The 25961-nt window shown below is 35.2% G+C and overlaps 1 protein-coding gene across 2 annotated transcripts in view; it reads left to right on the top strand.

Moving 5' to 3' along the window:
- Positions 1-25961, top strand: part of LOC148956157 (neuropeptide FF receptor 2-like) — a 126127-nt gene that overhangs the window by 23169 nt on the left and 76997 nt on the right. For both annotated transcript variants that reach the window (XM_089094187.1, XM_089094196.1), the window contains exon 2: positions 2985-3135. In XM_089094187.1, coding sequence (XP_088950313.1) covers positions 2985-3135 — 151 coding nt within the window. The remainder of the gene's footprint in view (positions 1-2984; positions 3136-25961) is intronic.

The following is a 25961-nucleotide window of genomic DNA, read 5'->3' on the forward strand; positions in this document are numbered from 1 at the left end:
TTTTTTGAACTTTTAAAACAGGTTATTATTCTGATTAGACAGTCTTTGTGATTCAGGACTCATTCTTAAATAAATGGAACAAAAATCAAACTTGGGCAATTATAAGGTTATTTTTAGTTAAAAAAAGTAAAACTAATATGCAAAATTTGTTTTAATTATTCATGTACGGCTGAGCCAAATTCAAAACCTGCATTAATTCAAAAATGTTAAGAAATTAAATAATAAAAAAAAAATTATAATTGAAAGTAAGGAGCGACATTAAAACTTAAAACGAACAGAAATTGTTCCGTGAGCGAAAGGGGCTGTCTCCTCCTCATCGCCACGCTCTTTACTCTAAAGTTTGACTTTTCTCACAACTCTTTTTTTAAAAACAATAAAAAACTTTATCGTAAAAAGTGGGGCGTTGAGGAGGGGACAGCCCATGGGCGTAGGGAGGGGGGCAGAGGGGGGGGGCCCAGCGGCCCCCCTAGACCTTCAAATTTACATTAGATATGCCTGAAAAAGCAGATGGTTTGGAAAAAGCAGTTGATAAAACTCCATCACACTATCGACTGTCCCCCCCCTAGACAATATGCTGCCTAATGCTGCCTACGCCCATGGGACAGCCCCTTCATATACGGAATAATTTTTGCTCGTTTTAGGTTTTAATGTCGCTCCTTACTTTCAGTAAATAAACTTATTTTTTTTATTTAATATTTCAAAGGAACTGGCTTATTATGTTGATTCTAAATATATAAGCTTCATTAAGTTTAGTCTTACCCATCAAAGGCTACGAGCCTGAGAAAAAGTGAATGGTTTTCAAAAAAAGGGGGGAAACACCCTCTAAAATTCATAGAATCTTAATGAAAATCTCACCATCAGATTCAGCGTATTGTAGAACCCTACCGTAGAGGTTCAAGATTCTTTCTTCAAAAATGTGGAATTTTGTATTTTTTCCAGAAGAAAGATCACGGATGCGTGTTACTTGTTTGTTTGTTTTGTTTGTTTGTTTGTTTGTTTGTTGTTTTTTTCAGGACTGATTGTATCGACCCTATGATCCTAGAATATCAGGAGAGGGCTCTTTCGGACGTAAATTAAAAGTTCCAGTGCCCTTTTTAAGTGAACAAAAAAATTAGAGGGCAACTAGGCCCCCTCCTACGCCCCTTTTTCTCAAAATCATTCGAAAAAATTTTTTATATAGCCATTTTGCTCCTGGGGATAGGTCTTTAAGTTATAAAATTTGCCCATTGCTTATGTATAGTATTTGTTATTCGGGAGTATGCATGCATTTTTCGGGTGTGGGAAGGGGTGAATTTTCTGCTGGGATATATTCCACGGAGATAATTTCTCATCGGGAGGGAAGGTTTTAGGGGGTGAGTTTTTCAGGGAAAACTTTACACTGGGGGAATTTGCCATAATTCCTATACGAAATTCTTCTTATGTCTTGCTTTCTCTTTGCTGACTCAATTTCACGAGTGGGGATGTTAAGGATAATTGCCCAGGGCAAATTTTCATCAGGATCCAATTGTCTAGAGGATATATCCGTGGGAAGGAGGGATATCTGCGTGGAAGTAAATCCAGATTTCCTGACATTATTTAAAAAAACAATCAGAAATTAAATAAAAAAAAGTTTTTTCAACTAAAAGTAAGGAGCAAGATTAAAACGTAGAACGAAAAGAACTTATTACCATTATGAGGGGGTTGCCTCCTCCCCAACACATCGCTCTTTGCGCTAAAGTTTTAATTGTGTCCCAATTCCTTAAGAACGTCTCCTGAAACATTATATTCATTTAATAACAGTAATAAGAAGCTTTTTCAAAAGTTATAAGAAACTTAAGCGTAATGAGCAAGGCGTTGAGGAGAGGGAACCCCCCTCAAATATATAGTTATTTCTATTCGTTTTAGATTTTAATGTTGCTCCTTACTTTCAGTTGAAGAAACTTTTTTTTATTATTTAACAACATAAAAAGAATGAAGTGACTAAATCACAAACCATAAAATAAAAATGAAATGATCATTCAGAACTAAGACTGGCGAAAAATTCTGTCCATAGCTAAAGATTTACCCTTTTTATTGATTTTTTTTGTTTGTTTTTTCCTTAATAGCTATTTACTATGTTTTGGGATTGAAAGATTTTGTGATTTGAATGACCCTGAATCCTTTTGATAGCTACAAATTTAATATGTCTGTTTCTTTATTTTGTTCTTTATGCTTAGAAACTATTTATCTGAAATATTTTTTTCCAACACGGAACCCTAGGTCAAAAATTCAAGAAATAGATTTTTTTTTCTCCTATCCCATGTATTGTTTTCAACTTATTACAGGGTCTCTTGAACTCTTAATTTGTTGATCAAAATAGCCATCTTTCAATATCCTATGATTAATCGTTTGGTTTGAGCAACCCTTGTGCTCATAGATTTAGTGAGATATAGTGAAAAGGAGCACAGAGTAGTAGCTCAAAATGTTTACTCTACACTCACCTTTCTCCTATATTATATAAATTAGCCCTTTTGCCTAGATTATAGCATTTACGTGATTTATTTATTTCCTTTAATGTATTTTTGGTACCCCAAATCCCTTTGTTTAAAACGCTCATCTTTCTTATGCAGCTGAGAGATTAAATTTTTCAATCAGTTTTAGTCGTTAGCATTATATGCTTCAAGAATTTCTGCTCTAACACAAAAGCAATAAGATTTTAAAAATTAAACATTTTATCACACTACCTCGGGAAAGATTTTTGTAAAAAAAAAGGAAAAAAGATCATTGAAAAAGATAGACCTTATATGAGTGTATTAGGCAAATAAGATTTACTTTTGTTTATTTACATAAAAGCTACTGCAAAAAGAGTAAAAGCACTAGGAAACAAGTATTAAATATTACCTAGTATATATATTAATAAAATAAAACCATAATATAATAAAACCATAATTTGATATCGAAATGAAGTGGCGAACTATTTTAATATACGATTTAGTTATTGTAAACATTTTTCTCTTTCATGTCAGTACTGATTATGAATCCCGTAATGCTGAAATCCAATCAAGCCCTAATTCGGGAGATGCTGAAAATAAGCAAAAGCAACGTACCCCTCGATTTCACATAAAAATAACGTATTCAAGTAAAGGAAGCAGCCTAGACACGAGGAATGTGAAACAAGTAAGTTTCTTTTTATCCAAAGGGTCAAATGGGAAAGGTTGTGTTTGGGGGTTAGCTCTGAGTGCCTCTTAATGAGGCTTAAACTTGCTAATAATTCTAAAATTCTAGATTATATAAAATAAATATCTAGTGGATTGCTTCAGCTGTTTATCCAAAGAACGAATAAAAATAAACACTTCAGCTGATATACATTTAGTTACTGTCACTTCTATAGGTCATACTTTTCATTTTCACACTTTTTAGATAATTGTCAAAACCATCTGCTAAGCTGTTTTCAAAGGGAGGATCAGCGGAACAAAGGAAGTTCAATAAGATTTTGATCTTCGTGATCTTCCCTGCTGATATTGCTTTTGAAAACAATTTAACAAATTATCTCAAAAGCTTAGGAAAATATTCCGGAAATGTGGAAATGTCATACATGACGTTCAGATGTAAGAGAAACGTTTTAGACTACTTTATGCTGGATTACTCTTGAGAAAGTATTTGATGAGTATGAGGAATTTTGCTTACTTAGGCCTTTATTCCTCAAAAAACCATGGAACATGCGAGTTTTTCATTGGAAATTTAATGTGTTCACTGATTTGCAGCTACATTGTCTCATTCATAATTTATAAGCCTCCCCATAGCTTTTAAAGTTAAGATACCGCACGAATTATTCTATTCTTCAATTTGATAATAAAAATGTAAGCCACTCTAGATAAGAGTGGCTAGATAAGTAATTTCTTCAGAAGTTTGTTCATAGAGGTGTATATTTCCAGACAAACTGAACCAGCGATTACATAGAAGACAGAAAAAAAGTCCATTCTAACATTCATTAGCTTATTTTTATTGGTGCTTGTAAGATAACTAGAAAAATACGATACAGGCATTAATTTTTAAGACCAATAAGCATATTAATAACACTCATACTGGCACAGATTCATGGATTTTCAAAGATCCATTCAAACGATGTTTTTCTCCTAACGGTCATTTTGGATAGCAAAATGGCAAGAATTCTCTAAAAATTTCTATGTTTTACGATAACTATACAACATTCAATTTCTAAATCATATGTTAGCAAGTGGATATTTTAGCAAAAAAGCCAGGTGGTTGAGGGGCAGGGAAGCCCAAATTTTGGTGTAAACTATAAATATTTAATTTATCAAACTAACTAGAAATTGAATTTTTGCAAAATAATTTTTTTTTTCTTGTGAGGGTACTCAGTGAAGTAAAAACTTAAACAAACAGGTATTGTCCTAGATATTAGGAGGTATATTGGGACGTCGTTGGGGGGGGGGGCATTTGTCCTTCCAATAATTTGGTAGCCCATGCCCTTTGACTATCCGGATATGAATCCCTTTTCCCCCTCCCAGTAAAAATGATGGAGCCACGCCCCTAGGGATATACCATCCTTGGGTACATCCTCTCACCCCTATTGCTGAAAATGAACATGTACCCTTCAAAAAAAAACAAAAAAACATTAGCATGCAACAAATATAAGTGTTTTATGTCTTTAAATTGTAAGCCCCATCTACCCTTTCAGTGCAGGCAAGTATGTGAATATATTACTTTAATCTACGCTTAAACTATCTCTGCAATAAGTGTTGAGCAATCATCCCACAGCACCCAGATTCCAGGCTCAGTAAAAAAAAAGAAAAAAAAAGAAAAAAAGTACTCCTTGCTCCTTGGAATGAGGAGAGCGAGATTAAATGCTCTCTTACCTTCTAGAGTTAATACCCTCTATGTTTATATGAAAGCCTACGGAAAGCTAAAGAATTTGGGCATAAAATGACGTTTTATGACGTTTTATTTGACAACAGCGAGCTGAACCGAAAGAAAGTAACTTAGTTACTTGATTTCTTATTTTAAGATTGAAATTCAAATTAAAGACTGGAACAGCTACAGCTGAGCTTCTCAAATTGCAAGGTTTGAATTTTTTTTTTCCTAAATACAGAACTGCAAAATATATGCGAAATAAGAAAAAAAGTTATTTTATGCTCAAGATCTTGAATTACATCTATGCAAAACCTGATATCAATTCATTAAATTGTTTAAAATAAACCCAAGTCTCGTTTTAACACTCACTCTAAATTAAAACATGTGCATAATATCCAGATTTTCTCCTCCGTTTGTTCTAAGATATTGTCGAAATGGCCCATTGTAAGGTTTATATCGTATACAAAAAAAGTAAGGTTATACCGTACTAAATAAAAAAGAGAAAAGTTGTTTTCCGACTGAAAGTAAGGAGCAACATTAAAAACTTAAAAGAACAGAAATTATTACGTATATGAGGGGGTTTGCCCCCTCGTCATTACCTCACTCTTTGCGCTAAAGTTCAAGTTTTGTTCCAATAAGAAGGACCCCTGAATCACAAAGGCCGTTTAATTAGAATAAATAACTCTTTGAAAGTACTAAACAATACTTTAGTGTAAAGAGCGAGATAATGACGAGGGGAAAAAACCCCTCATAAACGTAATAATTTCTATTCGTTTTACGTTTTAATGTTGCTCCTTACTTTCAATTGAAAAAAAAACTTGTTTTTCTTATTTAATATATGATTGTTTTATAAACAGTGCCAGGAAATCCGGCTCCCCCAACATAAAACATTCCCTTTCCCCCCTGAAAAATTCCTCCATGGAAAAATCTTCCCACATAACCCCCGCCCTCGACCCTTCCCCCTACAAGAAAAAAAACCCTGAAAACGTCTCCATACTTCCCAATAACCAATACTATATGTAAACAATGAACAAAGTTTATAAATTGCAGCCCTTCCTCTTGGGATTGTGGGGGATTAAGTCGTCCTCAAAGACATAGTTATTAGACTTTTCAACTATGCTGAACAAAATGGTCATTTCAAAATTTTGACCAGGTGACTTTGGAAAAAAATGAGCGTGGGAGGGGGCCTAGTGGCTCTCCAAATTTTTTTGTCACTTAAAAGGGGCATTAGAACTTTTTATTTCTGTTCGAATGAGCCCTCTCGTGATATTCTAGGACCACTGAGTCGACACGACCAACCCTGAGGAAAAAAAAAAACACGCATCCGTGATCTTTCTTCTGGCCAAAAATATAAAATTCCACATTTTATTAGATAGAAGCTTGAAACCTCTACAGTAGGGTTCTCTAATGCGCTGAATTTTATGGCGTGATTTTCATTAAGATTCTACGTCTTTTAGGGGATGTTTCCCCCTTTTTTGAAAATCATTCATTTTTTCTCAGGCTCGTCGCCTTTGATGGGTAAGACTAAACTTAATGAAGCGCATTATTCGCTTCGAATATGAAAAGTAATATTCTATGACTTTTAGGGGTTGTTTTTTCCTTTCTTCAAAAATAATACAAATTTTCTTAGGCTAGTAACTTTTGATGGGTAGGATTAAAATTAATAAAGCTTATATATTTGAGATGAGCATAAAAATTTGATAGTTTTGATGTATCTATTAGTATCAAAATTCCGTTTTTTAGAGTTTGGTATACTATTGAGCCGGGTCGCTCATTGCTTACAGTTCGTAACCACGAATTGTTTGATGATATTTTACGTCCCTCAACAATTCTGTCTAGTTTTACAAAAGTAAAGACAATTTCCTCTTAAAAAGTCAGCAGTCTAGACGTCCCACAAAGCTAATTTTATGCCCAAATTATGACGTTTAAGCCTCTTTGGAGAAGTGTTTATAGCGTATCACAAGACAATTTTCTGCTGTAATATTCGTTGAAAATTAAAGATTAAAGAAACTTCAAGGGCCCTTTCAATTTCCAATCGAATGAGCCCTTTTTGAAGTTTCTATAACATTGCTTTCTATGAAAACCTTATATACTCCCAGGGCATAACTTACAACCCTTGCCCTGAGGGCTGTGGGGGTTGAAGGGTTGTCATCCTTAAAGACCTAATTTCCAAAACTTTCAACTAAGTTGAACGCAATGGCTATTTAATAATTTTGATTGGATGCGTTTGGGGGAATGGTGGGCGTGAGAGGGGGTTAGTTGCCCTCAAGTCCCTTTCGAGATTATTAAAAAAGGGCACTAGCCCTTAGAATTTCCAATCGAATGAGACCCTTTTCAAGTTTCTACGACAAAGATTTCAATAAAAACTGATATGCCCCCAGGGAATAACTTATAACCCTTGCCCTGAAGACTGTGGAGGGAGTGTTCTAACCAAAGGCATAATTTCCCCAACTTTAAACTGCGTGGAACAAAATGGCTATCTCAAAATTTTGATCGGATGTTTTTGGGGAAATGGTGGGCATGGAAGGGGTGTTAGTTGCCTTCCAATCACTGTTGACTATGAAAAAGAGCAATAGCCATTTCAATTTCCAATCAAATGAACTATTTTTGAAGTTTCTACGACAATGCGTTCTACAAAAAACTTACCTGCCCCCAGGGCAAAACTTAAAACCCTAGCCCTAAGGGCTGTGGAGGGTTTGTCATCCTCAAAGACCTAGTTTCCAGAACGTTAAACTACGTTGAATAAAATGACTATCTCAAAATTTTGATTGAAGGTGTTTGGGGAAAAGGTGGGCGTGAGAGGGGGGTTAGTTGCCCTCCAATCATAACTTTTGATGGGGAAAATTAAACGTAATAAAGCTTATATTCTTTGAGATCAGCATAAAAATTTGATTCTTTTGATGTATCTATTAGTATCAAACTTCCGTTTTTTAGAGTTTGGGTTACTATTGAGCCAGACCGCTCCTTGCTTACAGTTCGTAACCACGAATTGTTTGATGATATTTTACGTCCCTCAAGAATTCTGTCTAGTTTTACAAAAGTACAGACAATTTCTCTTGAAAAGTCAGCAGTCTAGACGTCCCACAAAGCTAATTTTATGCCCAAAATATGGCGTTTAAGCCTATTTGGAGAAGTTGTTTTATAGCTTATCACAAGACAATTTCTGCTGTAATATTCGTAGAAAATTAAAGATTTTGTCGGTTTTTTCACTGACAACTTTTTGTTAACCAGTCAGTTTGATTGGTCGTACCATTAATGTTGATTAACAGTAGAGTATAAAGTAAATGTAATGTTTCATTTAAGTGTATTTTCTAAGCGTTAAGTGTTTTTTTTTTCAATGACCGTTTTTCAAAGTATTAAGTACTATTATTAGGTTAATGTAGTTTTGATTTTAAGTGTTTTATGATGATCGCTGCTCAAAGTTTATGTTATTTTTGCCTTTCATTTATGCTATTTTACTGTGTTCATGGCTGTATATTTGGCTTTAAAATACACTTATCTATCTATCTAATAGGCAGAATAATTGCACCAGACACATTCTGCATGCAGACCCGCTATACTTTACCCCTCCCCCCTTGTAAGGTATAGCGTAGTATACTACGCTAATAGCGTAGTATAATACTCCCGGAAAGTATTGCGGGGGGCATTTTCCGGGGAGGGGTAATCGCCGGGGGGGGGGGGTAAGCGCCGGCCACCCGCAAGAATAATCATGTTAAGAATAGTCACTGTCGCGACAGAAATGGTTAAAAAAGTTCTTTTAGGAATAAAAAACAAGCTTTTCAACTGAAAGTAAGGAGCCACACAAAAACTTAAAACGAACAGAATACGAGGGTTTTGCCCCCTAGTCAATACCCTCGCTCTTTACGCTAAAGTTGGAACTTTGTTCCAATTCTTTAAGAATGACCCCTGAATCACAAAGGTCGTAAGAGTTAGGTATTGACTAGGAGACAAACGCCCATCACATACATATGAATTTCTGTTCGTTTTAAGTTTTAATGTTACTCCTTACTTTCAGTTGATAAAACTTGTTTTTTTTATTTAATTTCTGATCGTTTTATAAATAATGCTGGTAAACCCGGTACACCCTACATAGAAATTCCCCTTCCCCCATGAAAACTTTCATTGGAAAGATCCTCCCACATAAACCGCTCCTCTGACCCTCCACACACAAAAAAAATCCCCCTGAAAAAACCTCTTTATACTTCCCAAAAACCAATACTATATGTAAACAATGGGCAAAGTTCATAACTTGCAGCCCTTCCTTCGGTGACTGTGGGGGATTAAGCCATCCACAAAGACATAGTTACTAGATTTTTCAAGTATGCTGAACAAAATGGCAAGCTTCACTTTCCCTTTGTATCCTGTAGAAGGTATTCAAATAACCGCTAATATCTTATTCTAGCAACTTCTTAATGGTAAATGTAATTGCTACTATTCATTTCTTGAAATGCAATTTGTTCCCGGAACAAAGCTACTTTATTCTAGATCATATATTTTCTTCGAATGTTGGTCTATTTTAGGCTACTTGAATTAGAACCATCACCAATCCATCTTGAAGACATATATATTAAGATTTTTTACTTTTTTTACGTGTAGACATAATATTCCCAAAAGTGGTATTTAATAATGGACAGATGGAGATGACAAGACTTCATTTATTTGAGTAGTACTTTGATTTTTTGCTGAAAATTGGATATTTTTGAAACAAATACTATTATTTTATATTGAGAAACAAGTTCCTAAAATAGGTAGCGCAAAATATTTTCTAAGATATACAAGAATTGATCGGATATAATATCCAAAATTGCAGTCACAAGCAACTTAATACTTGAATATTGGAGCTTTATTGAAGATTAATTAAATTTTTTTCCACAAAATAAGTTTTTCAAAGAAAAGTAAGGAACTACCACCATTAAACAAGGAATGAGCAAAAATAAAATCAAATAGTCTACCAAGCGTGAAATTACCACAAATCAGCATCGATAAATAAATGAAACCAAAAACGAACAGAAATTACAATAAATAACCGAGTCAAACTCAAAACGAGCAGAAATTAATAAGTTGGGCTCAAAACCCATATGCCTTCCCAAGGCCAGAATTTAATTTTCACTTTACTGAAAAGAATATTCATGTTTTTACTTTTATAACTTTAATAAATCAAATAATATTAACATTTTGATTACTAAATATCAGTATATGTACGTTAGTAGTAATGTATCTATTGAAATGACGATTACATTGACGGTTACAAGAATATACAGTGCAAAGGTTTGACGATTACAAACATATACAGTGTAAAGGTTTGACGACTACAAGAATATGCACTACAGTTTCACGTGAACATTACAAAAATCAACCTATCCTTTACCTATAAAGTGGTCAAACACGTTTTGAGAGCATGGTTGTGATTGTATGACACAACCAGACTGGTTTTTGAGGCAACACCCATTTTTTAGGGCCAATCAGAGACAGCGGAGGTTACTCTATATACGATAACTTGATTGGTGATTGGATTCAAATAAAAGGAGTGATTTTCATTGCAATTCATATTAGTAAGAGAATTGAATTCAGAGAGAATAGTTTATTTGAGACGATATTAGTAGAGAAAATGAGTGGAGCATTTACACTATTGGAGATTGATGGTGGCGCCGGTAGCAGCAAAGAAATACGAGTACCAAATGTGGCTGTGGAAATAACCGGAGGTTGTAGACTATGCCTTGAATGGACGATATGTATGCTAGATACGTGATATCATTAAGCAAATTTAAGCTGGAGGAGCAATTATGTTTTGCTGCAAAACTGAATATTGTGCATATAAATAGACTTCAGGCAGCATTAGATGTGCTAGTGAAATATTATTGATGAGAACGAAATGCATCAGTGAATATTATTGTTGTAATTATGCTCATTAAAATTGTTTCTAAATCAAAGGTATTTTTCTTTCTATAGTAGACTAGCATATATGTTTTAGAGTAGAAAAAATTCTGGTTAGTCTGAAGTTGGTTGTGAGAGTGTTAGGACTCTATAAAATGGATAGATTTGAGAAAGAGCGAATCACGGTGAATCTAGTGCTCATGGAAAAACGTTTGATTCTAGATGATGATTTTCTAGAGCTGATTTTCTAGACTATTGCATGAAGTTTTTACGTCGTGGTCCAAATGCATTTACACAATTTATTGATATATTAATCACGACACGGAAAAATTATATTGTGGATATGCTTTTAAAAACTAGTTTATAAATTTAAGACTTTTTTTTTCATGAGAAAGATGGTGTTCAAGGACACCATCTCTCTCTCTTTCTATCCCAGTCAATTTGTTGTTGTTTCTAGCTCAGTTTCATTGTGGCAGTGAGAGTGTCAACACATGAAAAAAAATGTTCCATACATGTCCACTATGTATGTACACACTGGGCAGCTCGTCATCATGTGAGAATTGCACAATGATTGATGAGTATGATGAAAAGTGTAGATTATGCAACCCGTGTAAATTGCATAGAGGATATGCAATGCAAATTACAGGTTGTAATTCCTGTCTTGAAGAGGTGTGTGACTCTCATCCTAGAGGACACCTATGCTCCAATTGCCACTATGATAAATGTAATCAATGGGAGAATACATACCCCGGTATGATTGGAAAGAATCCTAAGCGTGATTTTAGTTTATTGCTACGAGATTGGTATCGTCGTGGTTTTGGATTGTTCTGGGAGGAGGAGCCAGGTCAGGTTGGAACAATAAAAGAATATGGTTTCTACGTCATCGTTGTGAAGACAATGGCTGTTGTGATTATAAGCCCACTGATTTTAATTTTGCGGTGACGGAATGTGATTCGCCACGTGAGGACACTGTTTGTGACACTGCTTCAAATAAGCAAATTGAAATATGTGAATTCTATAGAATGAACCAGAATAGTATCATTGACTATATAAAGAGATATGACAAGAGTGATGTTACACTCTACTGTAGAAAATGTGACCCTGACATTGCAGTACATCAGGATCAGTATACTGTGAATTCGGATAATCTACCTTCATTAGTTGTTGTCGACAAATACCTATACCTAGTAGAAGATGAAATCTAAATAGTAGAAAAGTCGTATTTTTATCATGTATTTACATTTTTTCATTTATTAATAAACAATTTCACATACATTTTTAGAACATTTTATTCGTAGGGCACTAAAATCAATATTAAATACGCTTGTAAGTATATTTTCCACTAGAAAGTCGTTCAATCGAGGTAAGTCAACGTAGATGTCGAGAAACTGCTTGTAGATATAGCCACGACATCTAAACATGAAAAAGAGTAGTGCATGAAAGCCACATGTCTTAGTTGTTAAATCCTGAACTCTTCGTTGATTTTGAATAATAATTTTCCTACTGCTTTCAATAAAGTTGCTGATGTATGGAGTGTAGAATTTCTATGTTAGGCCAAGAGGTAAAAAAATTCAATATTCTTCGCTGTTTGAAAGATGCATAGCCAATGGCCTGTCTTCAAAGTCGATGGACTGCTATTAACAATGTTTAGGGTATTGTTAACACTTGGAATTTTTTCAATGAAGTCCGATGGTATGCAATAGGACTCGTACTGGGACATGTATGGATCCATACTAAATATGTTATTATTTGGTTTGTGTTCATGTTGCTAGGTCTAGTAGAACACTGCCGTCGGGTGTGATTTCCCAAAAGGTTTCAAATTGACTCAATGATATTAGCGTGATACTCTCAGCCAGAACATCGGCAAATGTACACTCTAAACGTACATTTCCTGTTCGCACTATGGTCAAATCCTGAGTCCCCGACAAATTCAAAACAATAGCACCATGAGTTTTTGAAAAAATTGAATCGGTTATTCCATTTTCAAATAGTTGAGAGTCATGATCTAAAGATTGCATGGTCAACTCGTACAGAGTTCTATATGATTTTTTTTTTCAAATGATAGAGTGTGCATTGGAATACCATTCACTTTGCACACAAGGCTAGATAGACCAAAAAAGTTAAAATCATGGGGGGATTCAGTCCAGGATCCAACGGCACTGCCACTCTTCACAAAGGCCAAAGCCAATTTTGATGGGATTTCTCCATTAATAAATGATGAATCGCTATAGTTACGAGAGACGGTGGCAATGTGACGTTGATTGGTGATCGTATGGGGGACAAGAAGTTTAATATTTTTGCCATTGGCTCTTAGCTTTTCCACTGCCAATGCAACAGAGCTCATAACCTGTTGTTTTCGGACATGAAGAATTGCCGATCTGATAATGATATTTGCATCGGCGGCTATTATAATTGTTTTTCTCAAATTGAAATTCAAAGTGATCAGGTATAGCTTTATTTCAATATTGCAATTGGGGGGTAACTATTGAGATATATGGAATGTTCCAGGATTTGATATTCAAAGTTAATAATATTCCTGAGTCACCGCTGTGGTCAATTCGCCATCAGTATCAACACCTGATCGATATTCATAGCCCAATGATTGTCCTCTCAACTCCTTGTATGCCTTTGGTGTCATCATCATAAAATGTATGTAGCTTGCATAGTTGGATAAATTATTGCTAGTGTTCACCAATGTTCTATTAATAAATACATTAATTTGTTTGAACAGGTTGTGTAGAATACAGTTTTCATAGGAGAGACCAGACCATCGGCAACAGTTGGAGTTGTATTATCTGACTTTTTCTTCACCGCAACATTTAACTAAATAAATGTTAATAACGAATCAAGGATACAAACTTCATGGGGAAACATCTGAAAGTTAATATTCTCCCTGTGGTATGATCTTAAGTGGAATTGCTCACGGTAACTGTATTTAAAGTTAACATCAACATAATCAACTTTTAATAAATTTAATGATGACTTGATTGATCGATATGATTCCTTGTGGGGGAGATAAGTCATCTTAAAAGAAGAAATCCTTCTTTGATCTAACAATTTTTTCTTTTTCTTCTTCTTATTGGTCTTCTCCTTGTTTTATTCCTCAAAGTCCTTGTTGAAGTCCTTCGCTTCCCTCTTGGGTGGAGACTCACGAGTGAATGACGCGCACGCATCCTTTTCAATCCCTTCCCATTTTGCTGAGATTTTAATTGCTCACCAACGGATCTTGCTGAAGATCTAATGTTTTCCTTAACACTCTCCTTGAAATTCTTACCCAACCCCAAGTCCTGTTGTGTTGAGGCAGCAAAACTTGATGCAGTAGGTACAAGATATTTTCTGGCAAGCGGTAGAGCAGAATGAAAGAACCTAGCCAACCAGCTACCAAGACCATAGCCAGACATTGTAGTAGGCCCCTTGTAGTAGTCCAATCAATTACCTATTTGACTTAGACTCAAAGCACCAACATAGCAATAGATATCGGGAAAGACAAATGGAATTCTTCTATTGTTCATTTTAGGTGACTCTGTCGCCGACGAAACAGGGTGAAACCAGGTGGATAATCAGCAAAATTAACTTGATCCATCCATCCCGTATATATTGCCAGCGTTTTTCCCATTGATCCTATTCTGTTTAAAGCCAAGAACATCACTCAGATTGTCATTTAGAATATTTATTTCAGTGCCAACAGCTGAGCTAATTTAAATACAATTGTATTCCAATGAATAATTAAAATGGAATTTACCGTTCCTACGATATGAGATTTTTCTATTGTTTGTACGATACAAATCTGTCATATCATCGTATTTAATATATTTCAATGTGAAATGTAGATATTCGCTTGATTTAAGGGTTTCAGCCCATTCATAGTCGAAAAAAAGTGACCAATCGAATAGTATAGCTTTTATATCATAAACACGATCCTTTCTCAGGAAGTCCTAGGTATTTTTGAGAATACAGTCGACAAGAGCCACTTCATACGCACCGTCAAATTTAATGGCGAGAGAGAGTTTTGTCCAAAAATCACCATGTTTTATTCAAGTCGTTGTAGAGAGGATCGGAAACGTTGGACATAAATGTTACATAGAAATCATTGGGAATTGTCAATATCTTCAAAACCGATCCAAGAATCAAAATCAGAGTTGTATCCTAGCCACCGAAGAAGTATATGTCTCCTACCCCTGTGAGTACGAGTCTTTAATATCTTTTCAATTTGATAGATTTCACTATTATTTCTTACATTTTGTAGCTCATAGTCATAAAAGCCGCAAAAAATCTCTTCATCTTTGATATCACGCAAACGATAAGTTATGGGTTTAGTGTCTTGGATTTTTGACACTTTAAAAAGTTCTGTGGACCACAAGTAATTCCCCTTTTCAAAAAACATCAGTTGTTCCATCAATTCAAACAGAATCATCAACATTGAATTCATTTTCTTCTTGACAATCGTTTCATTGGAATACTGTTTAAGAAAGGTGTCAATTGTATCTTGATCAGCATGATTAACTTCCATTGGGGTTTATTTGGACAATAATCGATGGGGTCGTTGATTATAAATCAACATGAATTTATCTAAATCAATAGGATAAGCCGAGTTAGTGTCCAATGCAATTTTTCCTGGCTATATATGACGGATAGTCCTAATCAATTATTTGGCAAATGATGTCTATTTAGAGCTATGACTATAACGGTTCAGTACGCCTTATTTCAATAATGCGTACTCAGCGGGAAGGATAAAAAAGCCACTACCATATTCTGTTTGAAATTTTTTATACGAATCCTGTTCGAGAATACTTTCTAAAGCCTGAGCAAATTCAATGCCTCTCTTTGACCACAATGGAATTGCATATGCATAACGACTATAAACACTGATTGCAAGTAGAATGTACTTGAATGGTGTATTGTGACGTCGTTGAATCTCATCTAGAGTTAGGAGATCTGCTTGCATTATATGCAATGGGAAAAAGGCTTTACTTTTTCGATAATGATTAGCACGAAGTCTATGATTTCTATGCTAAGTGTAACTTGATTCATTTTGTAGATAGTCTTGTACGCTTTTAGTGTGAAAACCAGCGACTTTAGAAAGAGCGGGGGGTGACCTTAAACTCCCCGCTTCACCTATATTTTTACTAACACCTTTCAGAAATTCAACTATTTTGAACGTAAACACGTTGTGTAATGTCCACTACCCTTTTGTATACTAGTCGGGGTTGGTGATGGGGATGAAGGTGACATGATACGTTTTCGCTTTTGTATTGCTAGCAATGATGTGGTTCTCCTTGCCATCATTGTCAAGTTTCTACTAGGTGTGGTAGTATTTTCCAAGATTGATTTAAAATCTCCTTCTTCTTCTTCTTCCTCTTCATATTTTAATGGTGTTGTTGTTGAGGATGGTGCGTGTTCATTTAATTTTTTTTAGAATTTTTCTATTGCTAATAAGGCTTTTGGGGGAGTTTAATGTATTTAAAAAGTTGTATAGATGAGCGTCAAATGATAAAATTCCTTTACGATCTGTAACCATATCATAGATTAAATCAAGTAGATTATAGCTCTTGCCCTGAATTATAATCCCTTTCCCATTGCCATCAACTTGAATATGATCTTGACCACTTTCCATGAGACACGTTAGGAGTCGTGTAATTTTTTGACGATATGAGTGGGGCATTAGATTTACAATTTTCGACACAATTGAATCCAATTCCTCCTTCTTTAATTGTGTTCCAGCAGCAGCAGCAGAATCCTGAGGAGATGATTCATTTTTGTGATCAATACCACTGGCCTTCACACGATGGGGCTTATGTTTGTCCACTCGGTGAAGTGTATCTTGAAGTAAAAGCAGTTTTTTATCATCCTCAATATTCTCGTTGTCAAGGAATTGACTCAGATTGTTCTCAAAGTGGTCCACGGGTGAGAGAGCGATTTCTATTGGAGGCAATTTATGGGGTTTTGCCATTCTCTCTCTCTAGAGAAAACTGTTTACAAGTCCTGCAATTATTGGCAGTAAAAGTGTGAAAAAGCTACCGCCCGCCCGAAGAAGTCGTTTCCTTTTAAAATTCTTTCCTTTCTTTTTAGAGGCCAAAGTACGTGCAATGGAACGATGTTGCTTTGCCTGTTGCTTAACTACTTTTTGCAGTTCAAAATTGCCCTCGGTCAAATTTAAACAAATTTCAGATATTAGATTAATGAAATCATTGTCAATACCATGTTTGAGTATGGCTTTCCCAAGAGGGGGTTTTGAAGTGCTTAGAACTGAAAATAAATGTCTTTTTTCATCTAGTTTCTTCACAGTCATGATAGCAACTAATAGCCTTTTTTAGTGTTCACGGGGAGATATACTGTAATTTCATTGTCAAAAATATCTGTGACTACACGCAGATCCTCGGGTGTATTTTGATTAAGATCCAATAGGATATAGCCGTACGGTTTATTAGTTGCCTGATTGTATGCTGAGAGCAGAAATTTAGGGGCGCCGGGGTATATTTGTTTATTGAGAGTTATTAGCGAGCTAGAATCACGAACAACTCTGTAGATGATATAGTAGGTGCAGTTCAAAGCAAGTGTTTGCATACATTTGCTCTGATGAAAGAGGTTGTGTAGAACCAGAGTAACGGAAATCTGTTCATGATGAGAGCGAACAGTGAACATTTGTAGCATTTCCTGGGACCATTGTTCAATAGATTCAGCTAAATCATCAATAATCAGCCAAGAGTTTGGTTCAATAATGTTGAAAACATCAAGTCCCTGTATGAATTGTATCTGCACCTATGCCGCCGTGCCAATTGCTTTTATTTTATCGTATGACTCCTGCCAAATACTGTAACAATAGTAGATTTTTTCGGCTTTTCCACAAACATTGTATCGCAAATTTCAATTATTTTAGTTAATAGTGTTGTTTTGCCTGACATTGACGGACAACACAGAAACGATCTGAATGGTGTTTTAAATTGATACATGTTCCCTTCAACAGTTCACCTAGACAACTAACTGTAGACTATAGCTGTCTAATGACTAAATAACTTCCCTATTACCACTCCGTTCATGAATAATGAGAAGAAGAAGACGAATAAAGAATCATATTTTCTTTTATTATACGTATAAAATTAACAACACTTTACAAATACTACATTGAAAAAAGCACATTAAACATGAAAAAATACACTTTTTTTAATTTATTTATAATAAAAAATACAACATTTACATAAGCACTAGAAAAAACACTTTAATAAATACACGTTTTTTTATTTATAAAAAAAATACTACATTTATTAGAATATGCACACACACTTAAAATAATATCACTTTTATTTACAGCATTTTAAATTTTAAATGGGGTACCCCCGGGGGAGGCCGCTGCGGCGGCCGGGAAGCGCCGCTTATAAAAAAAAGTGTATTTATTAAATTGTTTTTTCTAGTGCTTATGTAAATGTTGTATTTTTTATTATAAATAAATTAAGGAAAAAACTGTATTTTTTTCTTGTTTAATGTGCTTTTTTCAATGTAGTATTTGTAAAGTGTTGTTAATTTTATGCGTATAATAAAAAGAAAATATGATTCTTTATTCGTCTTCTTCCTCTTATTTTTCATGAACGGAGTGGTAATAGGGAAGTTATTTAGTCATTTGACAGATATAGTCTACAGTTAGTTGTCTAAGTGAACTGATGAAGGGAACATGTATCAATTTAAACACCATTCAGATCGTTTCCGAGTGGCCGTCAATGTCAGGCGAAACAACACTCTTAACTAAAATAATTAAAAATTGCGATAAAATGTTTCTCTCAGCATACAATCAGGCAACTAATAAACCCTACGGCTATATCCTATTGGATCTTAATGAAAATACACCCGAAAACCTGCGTATAGTCACATATAATTTTGACGATGAAATTACGGTATATCTGTCCGTGAACACTAAATAAGGCTATTAATTGCTACCATGACACTGAAGAAACTACATGAACAAATACATTTATTTTCAGTTCTAAGCACTTCAAAACCCCCGCTTAGGAAAGCCATACTCAAAAATTGTATTGACAATGATTTCATTAATCTAATATCTGAACTTTGTTTAAATTTGACCAATGTTAATTTTCAACTGCAAAAAGTAGTTAAGCAACAGGCAAGGCAAAATCGTTCCATTTCACGTATTTGGGCCTCTAAAAAGATAATAAAGAATTTTAAAAGGAAATGACTTCTTCAGGCGGGCGGTAGCTTTTTCATACTTTTACTGCCGATTACTCCAGGACTAGTGAATAGTTTTTTCTAGACAGAAAGAGATTTGCAAAACCGCATAAATTGTCTCAAATGGCACTCGTTTTCTCACCGGTAAAAAACTTTGAGAACACTCTGAGCAAATTCATTGACAACCAGAATATTAAAGATGATAAAAAACTACTTTTACTTCAAGATGCACTTCACCGAGAGGACAAACATCAGCCCCGTCTTGCAACGGCCAGTGGTATTGATCACAAAAAAAGAATCATCACATCAGGTTTCTTCTGCTGCTGCTGGAACAAAATTAACGAAGGAGTAATTGTTATCATTTGTTTTTAAATTTGTAAATCTAAGCCGCACAAAATTGGTTGAAAACCTAACACGACTCCTAACTTATCTCATGGAAAGTGGTCAAGATCATATTCAAGTTGATCGCACTGGGAAAGGGATTATGATTCTGGTCAAGATCTATAATATACTTGATTTAATCTATAATATGGTTACAAATTGTGAAGTACTATCATCATTTGACGATCATCTATAAAAATTTATAAATAAATTGAACGTTCACACAAGCCTCATTATCAATTGAAAAATTCTAAAAATATTAAATGAACATATACCATCGTCAACAGCAACACCATTAAAATATGAAGAAGAAGAAGAAGAAAAAGAAGAGGAAGATTTTAAATCAATATTGGAAGATACTAGCAAACCGAGTGAAAACTTGACAATGGTTTCAAGGAGGAGCACACACTTGACAGCAATACGAAATCGATAACGTTTCATGTCACCATCATCCCCAGCACAAACCGCGACGAATATACAAATGGGTAGAGGACGTTACAATACGTGTCTACATTCAGTAGGATTTAAGCTGTGAAAGGCGTTTATAAAAATATTGGCGAGGCGGGGAGTTTAAGCTCCCCCACCACTTTCAAAAGTCGCTGGCGTTCACACTAAAAGTTTACGAGACCATTTACAAAATGAATCAAGTTATACTCTGCATAAAAATCATAGACTTCGTCATATTCATTATCGAAAAGATAAATCCTTTTCCCATTGCTTATAATGCAATCAGATCTCCTAGCTCTAGGAGATTCAAAAACGACACAATACATCGTAAAAGTACATTCTGCTTGCATTCAGTGTTTATAATCGTTATGCATATGCAATGCTATTTGCGGTGAAAGAGAGGCGTTGAAGTTGCTCAGGCTATTTAAATTATTCTTGAACAAGTTTCTTATAAAAAAATTCAAACGGATCGTGGTAGTGAATTTTTAAATCCCCATTTTGCAGAAGTACTAGTGATATATAGTAAGAGGCTCTATTCTAGTCATACACCTATAAAAGGAACATTGACTAAACGATTGATAAGAGCCATTTAAATTTTAATTTCAAGATATTGTACATTGAAATATATACCATTTTTTATTCAGGATTTAGATAAATTCATGTTGATTTACAATCAACAACCTCATCGATCATTGTCCAGCTCAACCCCAACGGAAGTTCATCATTCTGGTCAAGATTCAATTGCCACCTTTCTTAAACAATATTCCAATGAAAGGATTGTCAAAAAGAAAAATAAATTCAATGTTGGTGATACTGTTCGAATTAATAGAACAACTAATGTTTTTGAAAAGGGGAATTACTTGTGGTCCACAGAACTTTTTGAAGTGTCAAAAATCCTAGACACTTAACCCATAACTTATCGTTTGCGTGATACCAAAGATGAAGAGATTATCGGTGGCTTTTATGACTATGAACTACAAAAAGTTAAAAATAATAGTGAAATCTATCAAATTGAAAAGATATTAAAGACTCGTACTCACAGGGGTAAGACACAGTTAGTTGTTCGGTGGCTAGGATACAACTCTGATTTTGATTCTTGGATCGGTGTTGAAGATATTGACAATGCCCAATGATTTCTATGTAACATTTATGTCCAACGTTTCCGATCCTCTCTACAATGACTTGAATAAGACAAGTGATTTTTGGACGAAACTCTCCCCCTCCATCAAAATTGACGGTGCGTATGAAGTAGCTCTTGTCGATTGTATTCTCAAAATACCTATGGTATCCTGAGAAAGGATCGTTTGTTTGACATAAAAGTTATACCATTCGATTGGTCACTCTTGGTCGACTTTGAATGTGTTGAAGCACTTAAATCTAGCGAATATCCACATGTTAAATTGAAATATATTGAATATGATGATATGAGAGATTTGTGTCGTACAATCAATTGAAAAATCTCATATCGTAGGAATGGTACATTCCATTTTAATTATTCATTGGAACACGATAGGATTTACATTACCTCACCTGTTGACACTGAAATAATTATTCTCAATGATAATCTGAGAGACGTTCTTGGCTTTAAACAGAATTTGATCAATGGGAAAAACGCTGGCACCGTTTACGGGATGGATCAAGTTATTTTTGCTGATTATCCACCTGGTTTCGCCTCGGACTCTTGCATATTTCTCTATGCATTCTTTGTGGAAACATCGAGAGTTCGTAAATCAAATGTCCCCCTCCTACGTGTTCTTGAACGAAATACAACTCATGAACTTGTTCATCACTATAATATAGAGCATCTTCAGTATGTTCCTGTAAACACTTTGTATTTGGAACTCTGTCAGTTAACACTAAGAAGTGAATTGGGTGATATTCTAGCAATAATAAAAGGCTTAGCAGTGATTACATGTCATTTTCGACCCATCGTCGGCGACACAATCACCTAAAATGAACAATAGAAGAATTCCATTTGTGTGTCCCGATATCGATTGCTACGTTGGTGCTCTGAGTCCACGTCAAATAGGCAATGGATTGGACTACTACAAGGGGCTTACTACAATGTCTGGCTATGGTCTTGGTAGCTAGTTTGCTAGGCTATTTCGTTCTGCGCTACCCCTTGCCAGAAAATATCTTGTACCTGATGCATCAACACTACAGGACTGGGGGTCAGGCAAGAATTTCAAGGAGAAAATTAGATCATCAGCAGGAGCCGTTGGTGAGCAATAAAAATCTCAGCAAAATGGGAAGGGATTGAAAAGGATGCATGCGCGTCATTCACTCATCAGTCTCGACCCAGGCGGGAAGCGAAGGACATCACCAAGGACTTTAAGGAATAAAACAAGGAAGACCAAGAAGAAGAAGAAAAAGAAAAAGACTGTTAGATCGAAGAAGGATTTCTTCTCTTAAGATGACTTATCTCCCCCACAAGGAATCATACCCATCAATCAGTTCCTCATTGAATCTATTCAATGCTGAAAATGCTGATGTCAGTGTCAAGTATGGCTACTATGAACAATTTCACCCCCAACAACCCCTCTCGGAAAATATACACTTTCAAATATTTTCCAATGAAGACTATTTCATTTATTTGTCATCAACATTTATTGATTTAAATGTTGCGGTGAAGAAAAAGTCAGATAATACAACTCCAACTGTTGCCGATGGTCTCTCCTACGAAAACTGTATTCTGCACAACCTATTCAAACAAATTAATGTATTTATTAATGGAATATTGGTGAGCACTAGCAATAATTTATCCAACTATGCAAGCTACATATAACTTATGATGATGACACCAAAGGCTTATAAGGAGTTGAGAGGATAATCATTGGGCTATGAATATCGATCAGGTGTTGATACTGACGGTGAGTTGACTACTGCAGTGACCCAGGAGTATCATCTGGTTGGAAAATTAAATCATGAGATATTCAATATATCTCAATGGTTACCCCCCAATGTCAAGATTGACATAAAGTTACAACTGGCCCCATCGAATTTCATTTCGAGAAAAACACTTCCTGCAGCACCCGATGCAAATGTCATTATCACAACGGCAATTCTCCACGTCCGAAAACAAAAGATTAAGAGCTCTGTTGCATTGGCAGTGGAAAAGCTAAGAGCCAATGGAAACAACATTAAGCTTCTTGTCCCCCATATGATCACCAATCAACGTCACATTGCCACCGACTCTCGTAGCTAAAGCGATCCATCATTTATCAATGGAGAAATCAAATCAAAATTGGCTTTGGGCTTTGTGAAGAGTGGCAGTGCCGTTGGACCCTGGACTGAATCCCCCCATCATTTTAATTTTTTTGGTCTATCTAGCCATGTGTGCAAAGTGAATGGTATTCCACCTTACACTCTATCATTTGACAAAAAATCCTATAGAACTCTGTACGAGTTGACCATGCACTCCCTAGATCATGACTCTCAACTATTTGAAAATGGAATAACCGATTCAATGTTTTCAAAAAATCATGGGGTAATTATTTTGGACTTGTCGGGGACTCGGGATATGAGCATAGTACGAACAGGGAATTTACGTTTAGAGTTTACATTTGCCGATGCTTTGACTGAGAGTATCACGCTAATATCATTAAGTCAGTTTGAAACCTATTGGGAAATCACACCCGACTGCCGTGTTCTACTAGACCTAGCACCATGAACACAACTAACGTATTTAGTATGGATCCATACATGTCCCAGTACAAGTCCTATTGCATACCATCGGACTTCATTGAAAAAATTCCAAGTGTTAACAATACCCTAATCATTGTAAATAGCAGTCCATCGACTTTGAAGACAGGTCATTGGCTTTGTATCTTTCAAACAGCTAAGAATATAGAATTTCTTGATCCTTTCGGTCTGCCGCATAAAATCTACACCCCAAAAATCAGCAATTTTATTGAAAGCAGCGGGAAAACTATTATTCAAAATCAACGAAGAGTGCAGTATTTAACAAATAAAACATGTGGCTTTCATGCACTACTCTTTTTCATGTTTAGATGTCGTGGCTATACCTACATGCAGTTTCTCAACATCTACGTTGACTTACCTCGATTGAACGACTTTCTAGTGGAAAATATACTTACAAGCGTATTTAATATTGATTTTAGTGCCCTACTAATAAAATGTTATAAAAATGTGTTTTAAATGGTTTATTCATAAATGAAAAAATGTATATACACGATAAAAAACGAATTTTCTTTTCTTTAGACTTCATCTTCTACTAGGTATAGGTATTTGTCGTTAACAACTAATGCAGGTAGATTATCCGAATTCACAGTATACTGATCCTGATGTACTGCAATGTCAGGGTCACATTTTCTACAGTAGAGTGTAACTTCACTCTTATTATATCTCTTTGTATAGTCAATGATACTATTCTCATTCATTTTATAGAATTCACATGTTTCAATTTGCTTATTTGAAGAAATGTCACAAACGGTGTCCTCAAGTGGTGAATCATACTCCGTTACAGCCAAATGCAAATCAGTGGGTCTATTATTATAGTAGCCACTTTCTTTAGGACAATGAACCAGAAACATAATCCTTATGCTGTTTTAACTGTTAAATCGTTAACACGGTTTCTCCTCCCAAAACAATCTAAAACCATGACGATACCACTCTCGTATCAATAAACTAAAATCACGGTTAGGATTCTTTCCAATCATACCGGGATATGTATTCTCCTATTGATTACATTTATCACAGTGGCAATTGGAGAATAGGTGTCCTCTAGGATGAGAGTCACACACCTCTTCAAGACAGGAATTACAACCTTTAATTTGCACAGCATATCCTCTATGCAATTTACACGGGTTGCATAATCTAAACTTTTCATCATACTCATCAATCATTGTGCAATTCTCACATGATGACCAGCTGCCCAGTGTGTACATACATAGTGGACATGTATGGAACATTTTTTTTTTCATCTGTTGACACTCACTGCCACAATGAAACTGAGCTAGCAACAACAACAAATTGACTGGGATAGAGAGAGAGAGAGGAGTAAATACTCCTTGAACACCATCTTTCTCATGAAAAAAAAGTCCTAAATTTCTAAAACGGTGTTTAAAATCATATCCAGGATTTCATATTGCCGTGTCGTGATTAATATGTCAAAAGGTTTTGTAATTGTATGTGAACCCCAACGTAAAAGCTTCATACAGTAGTCTAATGACGGAGAATCAGTTTTCATTATATCGACAAGCATTCCCTGAGAAAATATCTTCCTTTGAATAGACAGCTCTAGAAAATCATCATCTAGAATCAAACGTTTTTCCATAACCACTAGATTCCCCATGATTCGCTATTTCTCAAATGTATTCATTTTTTAGAGTCCTAACACTCTTACAACCAGCTTCAGACGGACCACAATCTCTTCTACTCTAAAAAATATACGCTAGTGTACTATAGAAAGAAAAATATCATTAACTTAGAAAAAGTTTTAATGAACATAATTACAACAATAATATTCACTGATGCATTTTGTTCTCATCAATATATTTCACTAGCACATCTAATGCTACCTGAAGTCTATTTATATGCGCAATGTTCAGTTTTACAGCAAAACATAATTGCTCCTCGAGCTTAATTTTGCTTTATGATATTATGTAACTACAATACATATTGCCTCACTCAAGGCAAAGTTTACACCATTAGGTTTTTCCAAAGCCACGTTTGGTACTCGTAGATCTTTGCTGCTGCCGGCTCCACCGTCAATCTCCAATAGTGTAAATGCTCCACCCATTCTCTCTACTAATATCCTCTCAAATAAACTATTCTCTCTGAATTCAATTCTCTTACTAATATGAATTGCAATGAAAATCACTCCTTTTATTTGAATCCAATCACCAATAAAGTTATCGTATATAGAGTAACCTCCGCTGTCTCTGATTGACCTTAAAAAATGGGTGTTGCCTCAAAAACCAGTCTGTTTGTCTTATACAATCACAACTATACTCTCAAACTGTGTTTGACCACTTTATAGGTAAAGGATAGGTCACTTTTTTCAATGTCCACGTGAAACTGTAGTGCATATTCTTGTAGTCGTCAAACCTTAACACTGTATATTCTTGTAATCGTCAAACCTTTGCACTGTATATTCTTGTAACCGTCAATGTAATCGTCATTTCAATAGATACATTACTACTTACGTTAAACTGACAGTGCATATTCATTTGTATTTTTTTTATCTCAAAATTTTGATTGTATGTGTTAGGGGAAATGGTGGGCGTGAGAGG

The sequence above is a fragment of the Artemia sp. Qi Xiang Cuo genome, chromosome 1 (genome assembly GCF_049724085.1).
Source record: "Artemia sp. Qi Xiang Cuo chromosome 1, ASM4972408v1, whole genome shotgun sequence".
Lineage (NCBI taxonomy): Eukaryota > Metazoa > Arthropoda > Branchiopoda > Anostraca > Artemiidae > Artemia > Artemia sp. Qi Xiang Cuo.